General features: G+C 43.4%; 1 protein-coding gene across 2 annotated transcripts in view; it reads left to right on the top strand.

Annotated features, from left to right (window-relative positions):
• Positions 1-20,489, top strand: part of CHID1 (chitinase domain containing 1) — a 241,024-nt gene that overhangs the window by 30,439 nt on the left and 190,096 nt on the right. For both annotated transcript variants that reach the window (XM_074954813.1, XM_074954812.1), the window contains exon 8: positions 13,783-13,875. In XM_074954813.1, the coding sequence (XP_074810914.1) occupies positions 13,783-13,875 (93 nt within the window). The remainder of the gene's footprint in view (positions 1-13,782; positions 13,876-20,489) is intronic.

Here is a 20,489-nt window from a genome sequence, read left to right as displayed (position 1 = left end):
ATAAAAATGTGCTTTTAATATATAATGGGGGGTCGCACTCAGAGGCTTGCTATGTGAAAGGGGTCACCAGTAAAAAAGCTTGAGAACCAGTGTCCTAAGCCGTCAGATGGCAAGACAACAAGGAGATCTGGCTTCATTATGGGATTTGTGCTTTTACACTCTAGTCTGAATCTGCTTATGTTGTAACAGTAAATTAGCCTGCTGACTTTAAGCACCACTCCCTGTTGGCTATATCAGCCAACATCTGACCAGCAGGAATTGTGCAGGTGTGTCCAAACAAATTACCCGACAACAGGATCTGCTGAAGTTATGTAAAATTCTGCTTTTTGAAAAGGGATCAGGGTTGCGGAGCTGTAACAAAGAACACAACAGTTCTAAACCTAAATACACGAACGCTTGAATACTAATGTGATAAATGACAAAATTGGCTTTTCTGATTGATCCTTCCAGTGAACTTGTGGTATGTCAGCTGTAAGGAGGAAGTTGATTGGCTATGGAAATGTCTTAAATTTCCTAATATTCTATCATAGGATTATGGAGAAAAGCTCATAGACCATTCAGTACTGCTCCCAATGCTGGATTATTCCATACATTACACTTTGTAGTATTTTGGTCAATTCCAAATTAAAATCCCTTAAGTGATACAGCTTGTTGGTTGTTTGGGTATGCTATTCTACAGCCTAATAGACTTTGCTGTCAGAAATTTTCTTTTTCTCAATTCCATCCTTCCATCCCATTACTCCTAGTTATACTCCCCAGGGCACAACAAACTCTGTTTCTTCTGCTTCTACCATTCAAATATTTGTAGACTTCCCAGCTCTCCTATTCAACCGCCTAGTATTCATTTAGCATTTGTAATAGTTCTTTCAGAATAGATCATAAAAATATGGTGGGAAATGCAACCAGTAAGAGTTACCCTATTTAGCAAAGATTCTTATAGCTTTTTTGCTGTAGCTTTTTTTTGCTTGTAGCTTTTTGCAGTACAGTAACTCCTCACTTAACGTTGTAGTTATGTTCCTGAAAAATGTTGCTTTAAACGAAATGATGTTAAGCGACTCCAATTTCCCCATAAGAATTAATGTAAATAGGGACACACACAGTATACATTTTAAACAGTTTTATACAGTACACAGTAATGATGATTGTTGAGCTTGGCTGAGGTGGTGGAGTCAAAGGGTGGAAGAGGGTGGGATATTTCCCAGGGAATGCCTTACTGCTAAATGATGAACTAGCATTAGGCTGAGCCCTCAAAGGTTTGTATAGAATCTCAGGGATGGAAGGGACCTCAGTAGATCATGTAGTCCAACCCCCTGCTCAAAGCAGGACCAATCCCCAATTTTTGCCCCAGATCCCTAAATGGCCCCCTCAAGAATTGAACTCACAACCCTGGGTTTAGCAGGCCAATGCTCAAACCACTGAGCTAGGGTTAACACCTCTACAAGGCAGCAGGAATGGAGGGAGACAGCATGGCAGAGAGAGACAGAGACACACAGCGCGTGCGTGTGTGTGTGAGAGAGAGAGAGAGAGACACATATACAAACACACACACACACACACACGCATTGCCTCTTTAAGTACGCTGACCCCACTCTAAGTACATTGACTTTTTAAGTAGATCAACAAGTTGAGACAGCAGCTGCTGCCAGCAAGCTCCCTCTATCCTGAGCCCTGTCCTGTCGTCCCCCCTGCTCTGTGGAGATGACCTGATCATAGAATCATAGAATATCAGGGTTGGAAGGGACCTCAGGAGGTCATCCAGTCCAACCCCCTGCTCAAAGCAGGACCAATCCCCAATTAAATCATCCCAGCCAGGGCTTTGTCAAGCCTGACCTTAAAAACTTCTAAGGAAGGAGATTCTACCACCTCCCTAGGTAACACATTCCAGTGTTTCACCACCCTCCTAGTGAAAAAGTTTTTCCTAATATCCAACCTAAACCTCCCCCACTGCAACTTGAGACCATTACTCCTTGTCCTGTCATCTTCTACCACTGAGAATAGTCTAGAACCATCCTCTTTGGAACCACCTCTCAGGTAGTTGAAAGCAGCTATCAAATCCCCCCTCATTCTTCTCTTCTGCAGACTAAACAGCCCCAGTTCCCTCAGCCTCTCCTCATAAGTCATGTGTTCCAGATCCCTAATCATTTTTGTTGCCCTTTGCTGGACTCTCTCCAATTTTTCCACATCCTTCTTATAGTGTGGGGCCCAAAACTGGACACAGTAATCCAGATGAGGCCTCACTAATGTCGAATAGAGGGGAACGATCACGTCCCTCGATCTGCTGGCAATGCCCCTACTTATACATCCCAAAATGCCATTGGCCTTCTTGGCAACAAGGGCACACTGTTGACTCGGATCCAGCTTCTCGTCCACTGTCACCCCTAGGTCCTTTTCCGCAGAACTGCTGCCTAGCCATTCGGTCCCTAGTCTGTAGCAGTGCATGGGATTCTTCCGTCCTAAGTGCAGGACCCTGCACTTATCCTTATTGAACCTCATTAGATTTCTTTTGGCCCAATCCTCCAATTTGTCTAGGTCCCTCTGTATCCTATCCCTACCCTCCAGCGTATCTACCACTCCTCCTAGTTTAGTATCATCCGCAAATTTGCTGAGAGTGCAATCCACGCCATCCTCCAGATCATTTATGAAGATATTGAACAAAACCGGCCCCAGGACTGACCCTTGGGGCACTCCACTTGATACCGGCTGCCATCTAGACATGGAGCCATTGATCACTACCCGTTGAGCCCGACAATCTAGCCAACTTTCTATCCACCTTATAGTGCATTCATCCAGCCCATACTTCTTTAACTTGCTGACAAGAATACTGTGGGAGACCGTGTCAAAAGCTTTGCTAAAGTCAAGAAACAATACATCCACTGCTTTCCCTTCATCCACATAACCAGTAATCTCATCATAGAAGGCGATTAGATTAGTCAGGCATGACCTTCCCTTGGTGAATCCATGCTGACTGTTCCTGATCACTGTCCTCTCGTGTAAGTGCTTCAGGTTTGATTCCTTGAGGACCTGCTCCATGATTTTTCCGGGGACTGAGGTGAGGCTGACTGGCCTGTAGTTCCCAGGATCCTCCTTCTTCCCTTTTTTTGAAGATGGGCACTACATTAGCCTTTTTCCAGTCATCTGGGACTTCCCCCGATCGCCATGAGTTTTCAAAAATAATGGCCAATGGCTCTGCAATCACAGCCGCCAACTCCTTTAGCACTCTCGGCTGCAACGCATCCGGCCCCATGGACTTGTGCACGTCCAGTTTTTCTAAATAGTCCCTAACCACTTCTTTCTCCACAGAGGGCTGGCCACCTACTCCCCATGCTGTGTTGCCCAGCGCAGCAGTCTGGGAGCTGACCTTGTTCGTGAAGACAGAGGGAAAAAAAGCATTGAGTACATTAGCTTTTTCCACATCCTCTGTCACTAGGTTGCCTCCCTCATTCAGTAAGGGGCCCACACTTTCCTTGACTGCCTTCTTATTGACAACATACCTGAAGAAACCCTTCTTGTTACTCTTGACATCTCTTGCTAGCTGCAGCTCCAGGTGCGATTTGGCCCTCCTGATTTCATTCCTACATGCCCGAGCAACATTTTTATACTCTTCCCTGGTCATTTGTCCAATCTTCCACTTCTTGTAAGCTTCTTTTTTATGTTTAAGATCCGCAAGGATTTCACTGTTAAGCCAAGCTGGTCGCCTGCCATATTTACTATTCTTTCGACACATTGGGATGGTTTGTCCCTGTAACCACAATAGCGATGGGGTAAAGGAGTGGGGGGCAGGAACAGGGTGAGAGGGACACCCTGACATTAGCCCCCTGCCCCTGCGCAGCAAGCAGGAGGCTCTGGGGAGCAGGTCCAAGGCAGAGGGCAGGAGCAGCACATGGCAGTGGTGGGAGGGACTGCTGAACTGCCTGGCAATTGATAGCCTGCTGGGTGCCTGCCACACAGGGAGCTGATAGGGGGGTTGCCGGTCTACCCTGGTTCCAAGCCCCCACCAGCTAGCTCCAACGGGCTGCTCTTTCTGCAAGCAGTGGACAAAGCAGGTGGCTGCCAAACAATGTTATAAGGGAGCATTGCGCAACTTTAAATGAGCATGTTCCCTAATTGATCAGCAACAAAACAATGTTAACCGGGACGACTTGATACTGTATGTATTTTAACTCCAATCTTAAAGCTCATTAAAGTTCTAATAGCTCTCATGACTTGTACACTGGTACCTTACTAAAATTACTTAGTATGACAAAGTCAGGCTGGATGGCTGCAAGAGGGTGGTGGAATTGGGTATGTTAGTCTTAGGATGATAAAGGCTCTTTTCCCTACAAGCTGAGAAGGAGATACCTCAGGTCAATTAGGGACACCTGAGTCCAATTAGGTGCCTGAGGGCTGTCAGACCTTTTAAAACCCCTCCTCTGGTGAGAGAGGGAGGAGAGGAGACAAACTGCGGCTGGGCTAGTGGAGTTAGAGTAACTCAGTCTCATCCCAGCTGATTGGCACAATTAGAACAAGCAGATGGACAGAGAGAAAAGGGAAAAGGAAACAGAAGAAATAAGGGTCAGGAGCAATTAGTTGGAATTCCATTTATGGGGGCAGATTCAGCTTCGCTCTCTACCCCTTTCTCCTCCTCCTCCACTTGCCTGTCCCCCTAGACAACAGCTATCAGAGTCCTGGACCCTCTTGAGGCTCTTTAGAACACAAGAGCGGAAGCAGGGAAATAGGCTTCGCTAGGGTGAGAGGCTGCTCTCCTCCCCATAGGGTAAAAAACCAAAAATGAGTGCCTGTTTAGGGGAAAGACTGATACCGTGGGGCCAACAACAGGACATCCCCCCTCAGCAAGGGGGCAGGGAAAGGTATCCCCTCTTGTTTTGTGTTTTGTAAAGTGATTTATTTTTGTATGGTGGAGGAGCACTCCTTGGGCCTGCCCCGAGTCCTACCTTGAAAATACGGATAAGCAAACACAGAGGGGGGAAAAACAAACACTGCCCAGAGTGGGGCTGGTTTACCCCAGGTCCCTCCACTGCCAAAAGGGAGAATGCTAAGTCTGGCGAGATAGAGGCGGTGCCTTGCCCCATTAGACACTCCAGTGCAAGATATACAGTAAATCTGGCCATAGCTCACTAGGGGTAAGGAACCTAGCAAGCAAAGGATTTAGCATGCAAAACTACTCATAATTAGGACAATGATTTCAACACAAAATTGGCCCACATTTCAGCCAAGCTGGATTAGTTGGTACAAACCATGTCTTCCAGTAAGGTTTTAGTTGAGCAAATATCCCAGAGAGATGCATTTTCTTGATAAGTAATCCTGAATTTTTCTGGGACTAGTACAACTGTTTTTGAGACACAAACTTTTTATTTGTCTGTGTGGTGGCACTCTAAGGATAAAATGTATAATAGCCTCGAGTAAGTGTCCCTATGGCCTTAGCTGCTTTCAGGATTTGCCACTAACTACGCATATCAGAGAGGATAGTAATGATAGTGCTGCATTTCTTGTCTTCCTGTTTTTTTGTGTAGGGATCCTAGAACTCTTAAGTGATCCAGTGTATGTGGCGTGTCTAGTTTCAGGAATTTAGGGATATGTTTCTCTGTAGCTAGAATTCCAAGGTTAAGGATATTTGACAACTGCCTTAATTCAAGTTCTTCAATTTTCTCTCCAGCAAATAATTGCTATCTAAAACAGCAGCATGGTCCAGTAGGTAGAACTCTGAAGTAAGCATCTGAAACATTCAGCTCAGCCACTGATCTTGTGACCATTGGCAAGTTCTTTCATCTCTTTGTGCCTCTGTTTTCCCTTTGATTGTATCAGTATAGATAGTAAGACGGTCCCTATCCAAAGAGCTTATGTTTTGTGTGTGTGTGTGTGTGTGTGTGTGTGTGTGTTCATATGCCTAAAACAATGGGTCTTCTCGGCACTACCATAATACAAATAAATAATTTTGCAAGCTGAAATGCTCGATGTTTCCTTTGCTTAGAATCAATGTTTGCATGGCTTATTGTCATGGTTACGGGGTGAACTGGGCTTTGGACCCCTTTAGTTCCTCTCAAGTGTACCCCATAGGTGACCAGCCTGCTTTCTCCACCTCACTCTGGGTCCAAACAGGCACTCCCACCCCCTTTTCCCAGCTGTGTTAATGGGATCGACCCAACTGCTTTTGTTCTGTGTGTGTGAGCCCTGTTGCTCCAAGGACCTATGATTAGCGATAGTGGTTCAAGTGCCAAAAAAAACAGCATCTTAAAAAACAAAACAAATATTTATTTACTTATTTTATTCATTCATTCATCCAAAGGTACAAAGCATGCAGAGAAAAGAATAAAAATGATAAAGGTCTCTAATTGCATATTTCCCCTTATGTACACCTTAATCTGTCCTTACAAGCATTTACAAGTTCCTCTGAGCCCAGCTGAGCCCCATCTCTGGCTAGGAGAAACAGGCAGTCCTCCTTGCAGCATGGTGTGTGTGTCCTTGCCAGACTATCAGCTTTCACTGAGAGTCCCTGGCAGCCTTTCTTAGCTTACCTGAACCCCATCCCTTTTCTAGGCCTGAGGACCTGTAATGGCTTAGTGTTCCCTTTGATCTCTCTTTTCTCAGCCTTGGCAAAAGGGCTATGTCACCAGCATTGAGACCGAGGAGTTGCCTTTTCATGGCTGTAAATCTAGCTATTGTGTCTCTGTGTGTTGGGATGCATCTTAGCTAGGCCATTGTACTGCCTTTCCTTCTTGGTTCCCCTAAGACTCCTTTTTTACTGTAACTCCATTGCAAATAACTCACCATAAACACAGATGTATGCACCATACTAATAAAAAAAGACATTTCCCAGTTCAACACGCCTTACTCATTTCTGTAAACTCTTGAATCTAGGGATGTCACTTTAAACTAAAGCAAAACAAACACCACCACCTTGTCATCAGTAAGAGTGCAAGAAGTGTGGCATTCTGATGAGTCCAAAAATAGCTATTTATAAAAAGCTAGGAGTCTCCTTGCTCTTCTGAAAAGCTGGTTGAGGAGAAAGAAGGTTGCTGGTGCACTAGTTTGGCCACACCAAGGCTTGAAATTCTGACTGTTCAAGTTCCCCTTAAATCATGTTTTCTGTTTATCTCTTATAAAATGGACTGAACATGGTCATCTTTAATTTATTTTGGAGAGCAAAAAGTTAATGTTGTCAATATTCCAGTGTTGGCTCAAGCTGTGGCTATTTGCTCAGAGGTCCTGCCCCTGTTTAGCCTATTATAATCTTAAATCAGTTCCTTCAACTCTCAGTGACTTTTACTCTTTGCCTGTGCATCCCAAGACTAATTGGTTTTTAGTACACTTTGAACCTTTTTTTAATCTGAAAAACTTGAAGTGAACTGCCTTTAAAGGGGCCACTTCTATTTTCCTATAGAAAAGAAAGCATTGTTCTAACTGAAACAGTTAAGTTAAATAAAATCAGATTAAAAAGGTAAAGTGTGAAGTAAACATTGTACAGATCTGCATTTGTCCATTTGGTGTGCAAACTGCCTCAATTCAAGGGTACAAGTTTTACCTGCAAGACCCAGTGTTTCCACAAATGACCATATGATCTAATGTTAACAGCATTCTTTCCACAGCACGCCCACCTGCTACTTACTTGTGAATTAAGGATTTTCTTTTCCTTCAGTCATCATGTGCTCTTTATGCAAGCTAGCCTCTTGCAGCACTCATTTGGTGCCTATTTACATGCTTGTGCTGAGAACCACTAGAAGCAATTAAAGATGAGGGAGGGAAAATCTTGCTAATCTCCTCTTCTTTTCAGACTCCTACACAGCAAGTAAACTCCTGTTTCTGTTAATGAGTGGGATATTTTTACTCTGCGTTTAGCCTTTCTGCAGAACTGTACAGTACAATGGACAGATCTTTGGTCTAATACTAGATTCTTTTTCTTCATGTGAGGTAGGGAATGTGGAGGAAAACCTAGTTCTCTGACAAGGTAACTGTTTCCATCAAGAGTGACTCCTAATTGCAGTCTTTCTTTATATCACTCAACAATAGTAATAGTAACAATAGTGACAGGCTTGAGGAATAAAATGCTACAAGCTTCTCATCCTGTAGCATTTAGCTTGAGAAATGTAACAAGGTAAAGATTATTAAGAGGGCAGAGTGGCACTCTTTTCCCTGTCTCTACTCAGGCAGTTGCTTGCAGTGTCACTGGACAGATTCTTTCACTAATTTGATACCTAAAAATTCACTACATTTTTATTCTGTTCTTTTCCCCAAAGGTCCTGAATTAATTTGTTGTAGAGGCCTGAATATACCACTCGGTGTCATACTAGACTTGGAGATTCCACCATGTGTAGTTTATTCCTCTCATTCAGGCAGGCATTTGCTGATAGATGGCATCACCAGCACACGGATGTTGCCTGGAAAAGATGCTCTTCTTATAATGTGCTGCAGGAGCTTGGCTTCCTGCGGAAGATGACCTTCAGGCATCTTATTAATTGTTGGTGGGAGTAAAGCAACAAAAACCTGTGCTGGCAGTTCCATCCTTCAGGTTAATCCTTGGAAGAATAATTATTAATCAAAGATTTGCCATAATTCACTCCAGTTTCCTGGTATTAACTAGGGAATGAAGTGGCATGAAAGGACAATTTCTTCTTTAAGTAGACAGCTTTATTCTGTCCAATTTCCCAGACAGGTCATTAATTTCAGGGGGTACAGACTTACCAACCTTATAGAAAGGCTAAAGTTAGAAACTTGCTGAGTTTCAAAGGGTCACATAAGTATAGAGGAGGACGTAACAGGCTTCTGATAACATGCCCCATGGTAGACTTCAAATATGCTGAAGTGAAAATACTGTGCATTAAGACCAACTGTGTATTCTAAGGTCAGTGTCCTTATGAACTAAAGTAATAAAGAAAAATCTCAAATGCCAAAGTGTGTGGACAGATACTTAAATTTTATAGGGGGCAAATGGAGAGTTTGAAACTGTGGATATTTAGAAAATAGACCTTCATTATGCCAGGGATAATGGAAGCCTTGGAAGAGTAGGGAAATGGTAGGTAGATTCTTAAAACTCCCAATGCTTTAGAGGCATCTCTGAAGTTAAATTTGACAATGGTGAAATAGATCATAAATATTTAATAAAGTCTTTGCATAAAGACAGATTCTGTTCCCACCACACTGTACCTCATTATAACTTTTAAAATGTGAGACACCAGTTTTTCTTTCAAAATTGTCAGTGGTAATGTGGGAAAATACTGTTTTAAGACACCGAAGAGCACTATTGGGACACAGTAAAGTTTTAATTTATAGCATGCTGTAAATGGACTTTTAGCTGTTGCTGTTTGGGGAAGATGGGAGACTGCACACTTGATTTAAATAATCTATCTTGGTTGACAAATGGGAGTGTGCCTAAATGAAGTCTTTAAGCGTTCATCATTAATCCTGTCTTATTCAGTATAAATCTCTCATGGGCTAGAGAGATGGCTTGACAGGTTAGTGGGCCAGTTTGTAAACCCTGTTTTTTGCACATGAAGCTGCAACTCTTTTGCTGTTACTTTCCTCCCCGACTCGCCATAAGCCATTTTGATATGTGCAGTGAGGCTCTAACAAGCCAAGTTGCTTGGGTCCCCGAGATAATCTGACATTTTGAGGAAATCTGCAGTGGCATTACTCAGCTTTTTTATATAGATAGGCCAAATGTTTAGGGGATCAATGGTCAGGTAAAACTTTGAACATGAAGACGCTAATAATAATTTTTAATCAAGATTTTCTAAAAGATGCTTTAGAAATTATTTTGGGGATTTGCTATGCCCTGTGCTCTATAGGAGGTCAGACTAGATGATCACAGTTGTTCCATTTTGGCCTTAGAATTAATGAATCTATGAAAAACTAACATGACTTTTTAAAAATCCGTTTCTTCTGCTCTGCAATGGCAAATAAAAATGCTTTAATCATAATCACCTGGTTATTGCAAGTTGTCACTCCAGGACAGGGTTAAGATTGTTTGGGTGCCTTAACTACCTTTCTTAACTTAACATATTTGGAATTGTTTTAGTGATTCTTTTACTTTTTCTTTAATTAAAATTCCTCTTTTAAGAACCTGATTGCTTTTTCATTTGTTCTTAAGATCCAAGGATTTGGGTCTGTGTTCACCTATGCAAATTGGTGAGGATTTTTATCAAGCCTTCCCCAGGAAAGGGGGTGTAGGGTTTGGGGGGATTTTGGAGGGAAAGACGTTTCCAAGTGGGCTCTTTCCCTGTTATATTTGTTAGACGCTTGGTGGTGGCAATAAAGTCCAGGGACAAAAGGTAAAATAGTTTGTACCTTGGGGAAGTTTTAACCTAAGCTGGTAAAAATAAGCTTAGGGGGTTTTGCATGCAGGTCCCCACATCTGTACCCTAGAGTTCAGAGTGGGGAAGAAACTTTGACAGAAGCCCTTTTAGAACCGGTTCTAAAAGGGCTTCTAAATTTAACAACCGGTTCTAGTGAACCGGTGCGAACCTGGTCCAGCTCACCACTGGTTACACCTCTACATCCATTTGGAAGTGGAAATTAAAAGCACATAACTCCAGGATTTAGGTAATGGACAAGGCGCTGATTTTTCACAATAAAACAGTAAATGATCTGGGACTTGATTACCTGATGGATCAACTCTTCCGTGTACCATACTGCACCAGTTGTTAGGTGTCCTTGAGCTGCAGCCCCTCTGAGAACTGCCGGCAAGGTGTCCTATGTGGGAACCCTTTTGCTTTTGTATTCACTTGCATCATCCCCCATCTCCCCTACTCCACCAGTATATTTGGTTCAAAACTGGCCAGATTTAACCTCTCTGCTATGCTGCAAAGTCCAGTTGTCTTAACAGGTATTTGGGGGAGATGAGGCAGGTACAGGGGATTGAGATGTTTTGGTTGGTAGGAATATAAAAGGCAGGAGCTTCTGACTTTTGTGTGTGAAGATGTGGCGGTAATGTCACTCTTGGAAAGGGTGGCTACAGCTTGGGGTAGGGATTCTCTTATGCTGTATTTAAATCAATGACTTGTTTTGACAGGATAGTGGTGCTCAAAATGTGGAATACATACACTGAAGGATGGGAAAGGCAGTTCTTACTCTTCCAGAATGAGAATGGAGATGGTAAATATGGCAAATGAAGAAAACTGACACTCATGATTACTTGCAATCTAGTAAAAAGAAAAGGAGGCCTTGTGGCACTCTGCTCAAATAAATTTGTTAGTCTCTAAGGTGCCACAAGTCCTCCTTTTCTTTTTGCGGATACAGACTAACACGGCTGCTGCTCTGAAACCTTGCAATCTAGTGTTTCCCTCTGGATGGGAGCGGGAGTATATGTAAGATAGTGACAAGTGGAATGGTTCAGTGGTATTTCAGTGCAGTGTTTTGCCCAGAGGCAATCAGGTCTCAAGTAAACTCCAGAGGAGTGGGGATGCTGAAGAAACAGTGTGCTAGGCTCTTGGGAGTAAAGTAGGAATGTCCTGTTTGCCACTTTTGCCAAAACTGAGATTGCAGAGTTATTGACAAACTCCAGAGGCAGTTTTAGCCATGCTGTCTGAAAAAGTGCTCAGATTTTCTTCCTGCATATAACTGTGCAACAGTAGCCAATCTACCCCCAAGTGAAAATCTTAACTATAGAGAGGATGATTGACTTAAAAAAACAAAACAAAAACAAAAAAACATGTGGGTGGGGGAGGGAGGAGGGGATTCCTCCCCTCCCATCATGCAGCTGGAGCAGATTACTCTACACAAAATTAGTCTTTCTGGGACTTCAGTTCTAATGTAACCTAGTAAGTGGAATGAACAGTTTAGGATTGCCGTTGCTAAATGACCTGCCTCCCACTCGTGTACCTTCAAATCGTAGGAATCTTTTTCTTGTTCAATGTAAGCAAAATAAGTAAACAGGCACCATCAAAGTGCCTCTTGTATCAGCGCAATTTAGGTTTGATTCCGGCAATAACCATTTGGCACCACAATTTCTAGAAGTCTGTGTTCTTAGATAGTATTATGGTTGAGGAATTTTCTCTTTCCTCTGACTTGTTCACTGTAGGTTTGCGGTGTAACTACAGAGACTTTAAATTTCCTATTCAGCTCATCTGCCTGCTTCCACCTTGCCTATTGCTAATAGGGAAGTTTACTTTGTTTTGATGAATCCGAAGACTTAAGGAACACACACAGAGGGACAGTATTTAATTTGTGAAGTGAAAGTAATAAAGGACTCTGCTTGAGCTGCTAAAAGTCGTTAAACTTAATTTCTACATCTTATCTCTATGTAGTTTACTGATAAATCATCCACTTCACCTAACAGTGAGAAAATTACAGCATAACTTCAGTATTTGAAGATTCTTTGACACTGCCTGTATAGCCGATTGATCCTTGCACTCAGTGTTTCATGGGGGAACTGAAGAATGAAACAAATGTATCTGCAAAACAACAGTTCTGCTTCTATACATGATAGCAGCTTTCTAAAAGAGGATCTTTTAAGGGTATGTCTAAACTAAAAACTTAAGTCGACCTATATTAGGTTGACTTACAGCCACTGCAGTAATTACTGCAGTGGTGCTTGTCTACACTACCCTCCTTGGGTCGGTGGACCCAAGCACGTCCTCACCAGGAGTGCTTCACACTGCCTCTCTTAGGTTAGTGGGGGAGCTGAGAGCCCAGTCTCAGCTCCGATGGCAGCTGACCTACAGGCTCCCGGGCTCCTGGTGGGCTGCCACCCCCTCTGCTCATCATTTCCCGCTGGGAGCTGTGGAGGGGAGCCATCTGGGGCTTCTCAGCGCCCCTTTCCACAAGGAGCTGGACTACCAACGTTCCAAGCGTCGCCTTAACTGTACTGATGTGAGTCTTATGTTTCTCGTGGAGGTGGAGTTGTTATGTCAGTGTAGTGGGACACTTATGTTGGCGGGAGCAAGGCTGTAGTGTAGACACTGACTTTATTAGGTCAACGTAAGGTGCCTTACATCAACCTAACTGTGTAGTGGAGACCAGGCCTAAGAGTTTATCTGCTTCTTTGACTTTATTTTCCACCTCACACTCCTAGTGATTCATTTATAAGAACTGGCTGTTGTGGAAACCTTTAAATTGTGCCACAAATAGAGGGTGATAATTTCAGGTACGGCAGGGTCAGCGACCTCTTTTGAAACAAAAATCTGCTTTTTGTGCATACAGAGTGACTTTTTTTTAAAAAAGTACAGAAAATATATAGGTAGAAAGGTTTCTAAAAACATCCACGTTTTCTTGAGGCCTCAAAACGCTTTGAAGATTGCATGGCTTGCTGAAGGCATCTTCACCTATTCCACTAACCTTAAATTCACCAGTACAATGACCATCTGAATCTGTTCAATGGCTGTCTGTTCCAGAACAGCATTCAGTTTTATTGCTTGGCTTAACTCTCTTCTTACTGAACATGAACTGAAGGGATAACCCCTTCTGATGAGAATATAGTTGATACACATACGCACACCAATGTCTTTGTGTTTCAGGAACTGTCCCAGGGGGAAATTCCAAAATGTACATTTCAGCTGAGAATTTACATGTGAAAATGGAAAAATTAAAATTACAACTAAAAATGGCAAAATTTTAGCTCCACTATAACCTACTATAAGTATAGGAGTACCTCCAGCAGTGTTGTACGCTTAATGATGCTGAAAAAGGGCATGCCTTGACAAATCTGCCTAGAATGTTTCACCTGCTACAAAACTTCCAGATAGGGTGTACTACCTGTTACATGTCTTTATCTCGAGTTTTACTTTAAAATGACTCATGCAGATACCCTGCCACGTCTATTGCCTGTCTCCTAACAATGTGTTTGTATTACAGGGAGCTGATTCATTTGCTCACTCACCTCTCGGAAGCTCTCCATGAAGCACAACTTAAGCTAATACTGGTCATCCCACCTGCTGTCACACCAGGGTGAGTACTGCATTGATGGGGGAGATTCCTAATGAGAAATTCTACTTTGTTCTCTCATCAACAATAAATTGAACAGCTTTCTCAAAACTAAGTGTGGCTTGCAGGAGCAGGAACTTACTTTAGTATGATGCCTATGATCACATGGTTTTGCACATCGCGCGCTGTGTATTCTGAGACGCCAACCTCACTCACATTTTTTTTTTCTCAAAATAGCTTGGATTAAGGTCTCATACTGTGCATCAGCCCAAAATATCAGGGCAGAACTGCCTGGAAAAACAAAGCAGACACATTTGTGAAACTTTGTGACTCATCACCAAGAGTGGGATAGTGTGTGAGAGTCTTTAGGGCTTCTGACACACTTTCAAAATGTCGTAAATGGTGTTTAAGAGACGGGGCTAGGGGAAGGTGTGAAATCTATGGTAACTGAGCTTTATTTTGGTTTGACTTTCACGTGCGTGTGAAATGCATCTAGTACCTAGCAATAGATGCAGCATGGTCTTGCTATATATACAGTCAGGCAAAGTAAGGAGTTGGCCTTAATGGCACTAATAGCTGAGAGACAGAAAGTTGACTTGAAAAGATCACATGATACGAGTTCACCAGTTTTACAGGAACTTCTGATTCAGCTGCAGTAAAAAATTTTGTCGGTTTCTATCTTTCAATAAATATTATAGGGAAGATCTTTACTTCCTAAAATGTTACTCATTCAAAAGTGGAAGCCAGTCACCATGGTGTAAACCAGAATGTAAATTTCAACAGATCTGGAAGGAAATTGGTCTCCCTTTCTTATTTTCATGAACCTCAAACCCTCTTAAACCAATGTCCACAAAAGCTGTAACCTTTAAGTACCGCGCTCGTGCACACACACACAGAAAGAGAGAGAGAGAGAGAGAGAGAGAGAGAGAGTGTGAGAGCAAGAGCATGCATGCTGGAGGCCGTTGGGCCAGCCAGACTGACCACGGTTGATGGTATCACACCAGGCATTGTGAAGTGAAGTTCCCAGATCTGGCTCAATCCTTGTGAATCTCTGGGGTGGTGCCGGGTAGGGTCAGGGTATGCATACGCTTTGCATGGCAGTGAAGAGTTTGAGAGCATTGTGTGCTGTGGTGGTTTTGTCTAGCTGACGACTTGGCCAAAAAGCATGTAATGCCACTTTTGACTATAACGAATGATAGAAGGAAGGTCAGATCTCTGCGAGACTGACATTTTGCATAGAGTCAAAGCACTTTATGCTCAGGTTTTGGCACTGACAGTGTATACGAAATGCCACTAACAGTTCCAAGTCTGCATGTACTGATTCTATCTGTCCCTATGGGCAGCCAATATAACAGCAATATTTATGTATCTCATATGATTAATTTTGACTGTGAGGCATTCTGGATTTTAGATATACTTAGGTTTCAGAGTAACAGCCGTGTTAGTCTGTATTCGCAAAAAGAAAAGGAGTACTTGTGGCACCTTAGAGACTAACCAATTTATTTGAGCATAAGCTTTCGTGAGCTACAGCTCACTTCATCGGATGCATACATGAGCTGTAGCTCACGAAAGCTTATGCTCAAATAAATTGGTTAGTCTCTAAGGTGCCACAAGTACTCCTTTTCTTTTTGTAGATATACTTAGTCATTAATTATTTATCTGAATGTAAATGCCTAAAACTGATGAAAGTTGGGTACTAGGTGGTTCTTGGCATTGGTAATGAGATTGAGCCTTTATACCACACAGTCACCAGCTCAAATTGAGACCTAACCCCTTATGTACGCTCCAAAATTCCACTTGCATACTGCTGCCAACATAGGTATTTTGGTAGAGTGCATTCACGTTTGGCTGCCTCTGCCAGTGCAGTGTGTCCTCACAGCATCAGGTGGTAATGGCAAAAGATGTTTGTCACCCTGGATAGACAGCTGTTTCTCTCTCTCCTCTCTACCCCTCTCCCCCCCCCCCCCCGCCAGGTCTGTTGCACTACCTTGTGGATGTTTTTTGCTGAGTATTTTGGGGCTGCTGCCATTGATACCATCACTTCTCTAGGGAATTACAGAAACTTGGGGAAAAATTTCTACAAATCCCTCTGTTCCCTCCTATAATCTACTGTGTTTTGTGCTGTTTTTCCATCTCACTGCCAAAAACATGGATGCCACACAAATCACTGGAGAAGCTGACCAGGTGCTGCTGGAGGGATGAGGTGGACAGGCCATCTGTTGCTTTTGAGTAGCCTGAGACCACGCTAATTACTAAGGCCACTGCAAGTTCTGTGCTGGTAAGGGAAGCTTTAAGACACATCTTGCAGTACCCAGACAGTAATTTAGCTGGTTTATCAATTTATTTTTTGGGTGGGGGGGGGTCCACATCTCTATATTGTAAGACACAGGAAATCTGGGTTTTTATTAGGTACCGCTTGCAAGGAAGTAAGTGCAAGATACTGTCCACACTCAACTGCATGACTGAGAGGTTGCAGTTGGTATAGCCTAATCAGTTCTCATTATTGTCCACTGGAGCTAAATGAAAGGATAATGCTGCTTGGGGGGACTGGAGTTTTGAGGAGAGGGATGTTTGGCCTGAGCTAGAGTTGGTGCTGAGCGCAGTAGGTGCTGAGCTCAGCAATGCCTAGGGATGTCAATTAATTGCAGTTAATTCAAAAAAATTAATCACACTTTTAATCGAACTGTTAAACAATAGAATACCAATTGAAATTTTACAAATGTGGGCCCCAGTATCTCATGCTCTTGCCAGGTGGTTCTCCGTGCTGTGTAGTAGCTGCTGTGGAGTTGATCTTTGGGTGCTTTGATCCATAATGTGCTCTAGCAGCCGAGTCTGTTTCAACAGCTGCATGTGTCTTGGTGCATCTCTTTGTCTGTATTTATCCCCTCCAGCATATGCTTCCTCCATTCACCAGTCTTACTTGCTCCAGACTCAGCACTTTGCACCAATTTGGAGAATATGTCTTCCCTGTCAGTTTCCTTTTCCTTCTTATCATGCTTAGGCTGTCAGCTGGTGTAAAAAGGACATAGTTTTAAGTATACTGCCATTGAGGTCACTGATAAACAGAGAGAGTGTTAGGTGTGGGGTGGGGAGGTAGGACAGAAGATAAGTACTTCAGCTCTGTACTTCTTCCCTTGGGCTGTTTAAAATAAACAAACAGGTTCACAATCGCTACTCCTTTATTAATTTTTAATAGTACAGTTTCAGGTGTAGTAAAGACTGCGACACTTACTACAGGCAGTCATGAGCCATGAGGATGTATTAATCATGAGGGCAGAGACGGGAACTGCTTTAGAGTTCTGGCTGTCACCTGGAGTCATGCTTTTGAGCTCTTCTCAGCAATGATACCTGAAGAGGTCCTTACAGAGTGTTGTGGGAAGATTACCTATTGTGGTGGGAGAAACAAAGGCAGCTCTGCCTAAAAATGTCCTGGCAAAAGTTAAATGCTAATTGCTGGAAAAATTCCGTGATGAGCCAGTGGACTGAAAAGTTTCATATGCTAAAGTAAACCAGCTTCTTCAACAGCAGCACAAGTGCCCTGTGACTGCTGGCTAGTGAAGTTAGCCTGTCCAGGCCAAAACCTGAATTGATCACACATTTTCACCTTCTTTGGGGTTTTTAAAATGTAACCCCAGTCTGTAAATGTACACACTTGGACGTGCTTAGTAACTGCTTTCGCTGAAAGATCTGTAAGTTGTATGTAGACTTTCACTTTGAAATCCGTGGAAGTGCTCTGTTTTTGTGTCCATTAAATGTGGCTTTCTGTGGGTTGTAAGCAAGCATTTTCTGTAAAAGTATGTATTTGGTAATGCTTTTTGGCTGTTTTTACAGTCTTTTTGACTGCATATTGCATAGTACAGCCACTTCATGCTTTTAAAGTAAGGCAGCTAGTTGAAGACAGACTTCCTTTGGCCCCATGCACAATTGGTCACCGTTTTGATGGGGGAAAGGTGTAGCAAAGTGTTTTGGGGGACCTAGAAAAGATAAACAAAATGTCCTGCATTTATGGGGAGTCCTGTTAAATTGCACCTACCAGAGTCCACTTCCTCACTGATTGGCTCTGCGGGTCCAGCTCGGACTTGAAGAGATCTTGGCTATCCCAGCACAATCTGTATCCCCGTTCTCAGTGATCTCCTGGGTTGCCAGTTCCAGAGGGTCTTCCCCTGGAGTCTTTGGGGTGTCCAAAGTCTCAAGGTGTTGGTGAGATCCCCACTCAGTATGCCATCAAGCTGGTCATCATAGGGGCAGGTCTTGCGGGCAGTACTGAACCTGAGGCTCTGCTCCTTTGACTTAGGATAAACCTGCTGCAACCCCTCCTCCTTTTCCTATCACTGATCCTCATCCCTGCTGTACCCCATAATCTCCATGGATTTTTGCGGTGTCAGCGTGCCCATCTTTATTCTGGTGGGAATGCTGCAGCTGTTGCTGCACACCTTCCTCTCCCCACAACCTGAGGAAATCTAGGACTTCATTCCTGGGTCATGCAGCAGCAGGCGGGTGAGCTGGAGTCATGCTTGTAGAAATGGCAGAAAATAGGCATTTCCAGGGCTGGGGATTTTAAACAGGAGGAAGACTTCCAGTCACAGTGACTAGAGCCCTGCGTGGATACAAAATGTGTATCTGCACCTGATCTGCAAACATGGACTGTGGATAACTGCATCGACAGATCTAAAGCGGATATCTGCAGATTTGCACGGCTTTAACTGGGCAGCAGAGTTCAAAAGCTCAACCAGAGCAATCATTGCTTGTTGCTAGAGGACTGCTTACATCAGTACAGGTACTTCTGCTTCCATGCCGGCATTGTGCTTGTAGAACTATACTGACAGAGGGCTTATATTGTTCACTGAACTGGTTTAACTTGAGCGTCATACGTGGTTGAGGGTTTTGTTGGCAGGACTCAATTTTAAGTATGGAAGCATACAATAAAGTGCTGACGCAAGGAAGGTTTTTCTGGTAAAACTTTATAGTGTAGATCAGGCCCCTGTAACTGAACATCACTTCTGGCAGTGACTGCATGAAATGAAGTGGTCTGAACGTAACTTCTAGTGAGACAAATTGCTGTGGCTCTTCTGGATAATTCTTAGTGCTGACGTGTCACACCAGAGCGCAGGAAACTATAAAAACCTCTTCAAGAATATATGCTAAGAAGATAAACTCATCAGGACCTATCTCTGATTCTGCCATATACTTCCTTTATTATATTGGGCAAATCCTACCTTTTGTCAGCCTGCCTTTTTGCACTTGTAAAATGGGAATAGTATGTCCTTACCTCAGAGGGGTGTTGAAACATAATGTTAAAAATGTTTTCAGCTCCAGCAGTTCTGGTTAAATGAAGAGCAACAACAGGAAAGGTCTTCACTTTTGTCTGCAGCTTTCTTCTGATCTTTCATACAAAGAAGAAGTTCACTGCTGTTCCTGTGAGCCGAATTTCATCCCATTCGGTAGTTCATTTTTTAAGGCAGTTTTCTACTGTGGCTAATTGTTGTCTGTTACAGATTAAGCATTTTCATTTGCTCTTACATTTTTGTAGCATTTTTCTGCAATGGATTATCAATCATTTCTCTACAAAAATGCTTTTCATTAGGCTAATGCATGCTTTTAAAGATCTTAAGTAATTGCTGCCAACTATGGATTATAGTAAAATGCATTCACTCCTTTGTGTTGTAAACAGAGTAGAGAATCATTAAAGCAATAAGATTCCTATTCCCTTTTAGTAGTTATCTGAACTGGGTCCAGTCCCACACTCTGGATGGACACACCAATATGTTGTGATTGGATCCAACCATTGAATCTCATGTGTTTTAAGCCCCTGGGTATAAACAGTGACTGATCATTGTTCCTTGCTCTGGGTCTCTGGCACGCTCCCATTGCAGACCCGGTGTCTGACATTCTTCTTGGGCAGTCAAACTGCCCTCCTGTGCAGGGCAGTGTGGCCGGGTGGCAGGAGTCACTAGGGGCTGCCCTCCCTTGCAGGGCAGTGTGGTCAGGCAGCCAGGCAAAGGGGGTGGGCTGCCACCGAAGAGTGGATTGGCAGCTTGGGCAGGGTGATCCAGGCCCTCACTACTCCACCGGGTGCCAGCCCAGGGCCCTGTCAGTTGCAAGTGTATTCACTACTGGGATCCATCCAAACAGGGGATCCAGCAGGGATCCATCCAAAACATACTGACCTGGTTCACGATTCCATTGCCAGACCAATGTCTAGTTCCCTTGGGCCACTTCCTACCCTGCCTATCTTCTCCATAGTCTGCAGGTTCTCTACTTCGCCAGGGTAGCTGACCAGCAAAGTTCCTGGAGATGCCTTTCCCTTGGAGGCTTCTGTGGGCAGTCTTGGTGTGCCTGGCCTCTGTGGTCTGGGGCACCGACAGCTCCTGGCTGCAGGAGCTTGCAGCGCACATCCTCTCTCCTCGGCTGTCAGCCCAGACTGAGCTGGATTGCTCCCTTTTATACTGGTTTCAGAGTAGGAGCTGTGTTAGTCTGTATCTGCAAAAAGAAAAGGAGTACTTGTGGTTAGTCAAATTTGTTAGTCTCTAAGGTACCACAAGTACTCCTTTTCTTTTTGCCCTTTTATACTGTGGTTCCAGTAGAGCCTACCCCGCAGGGGCGATGGGGCATGGCTTCCTCAGCCCACAGTATGGGGT

The sequence above is a fragment of the Natator depressus genome, chromosome 6 (assembly GCF_965152275.1).
Source record: "Natator depressus isolate rNatDep1 chromosome 6, rNatDep2.hap1, whole genome shotgun sequence".
Lineage (NCBI taxonomy): Eukaryota > Metazoa > Chordata > Testudines > Cheloniidae > Natator > Natator depressus.
Note: the sequence above shows the minus strand (reverse complement) of the source record. Positions and strands in the feature narration are given on the sequence as shown.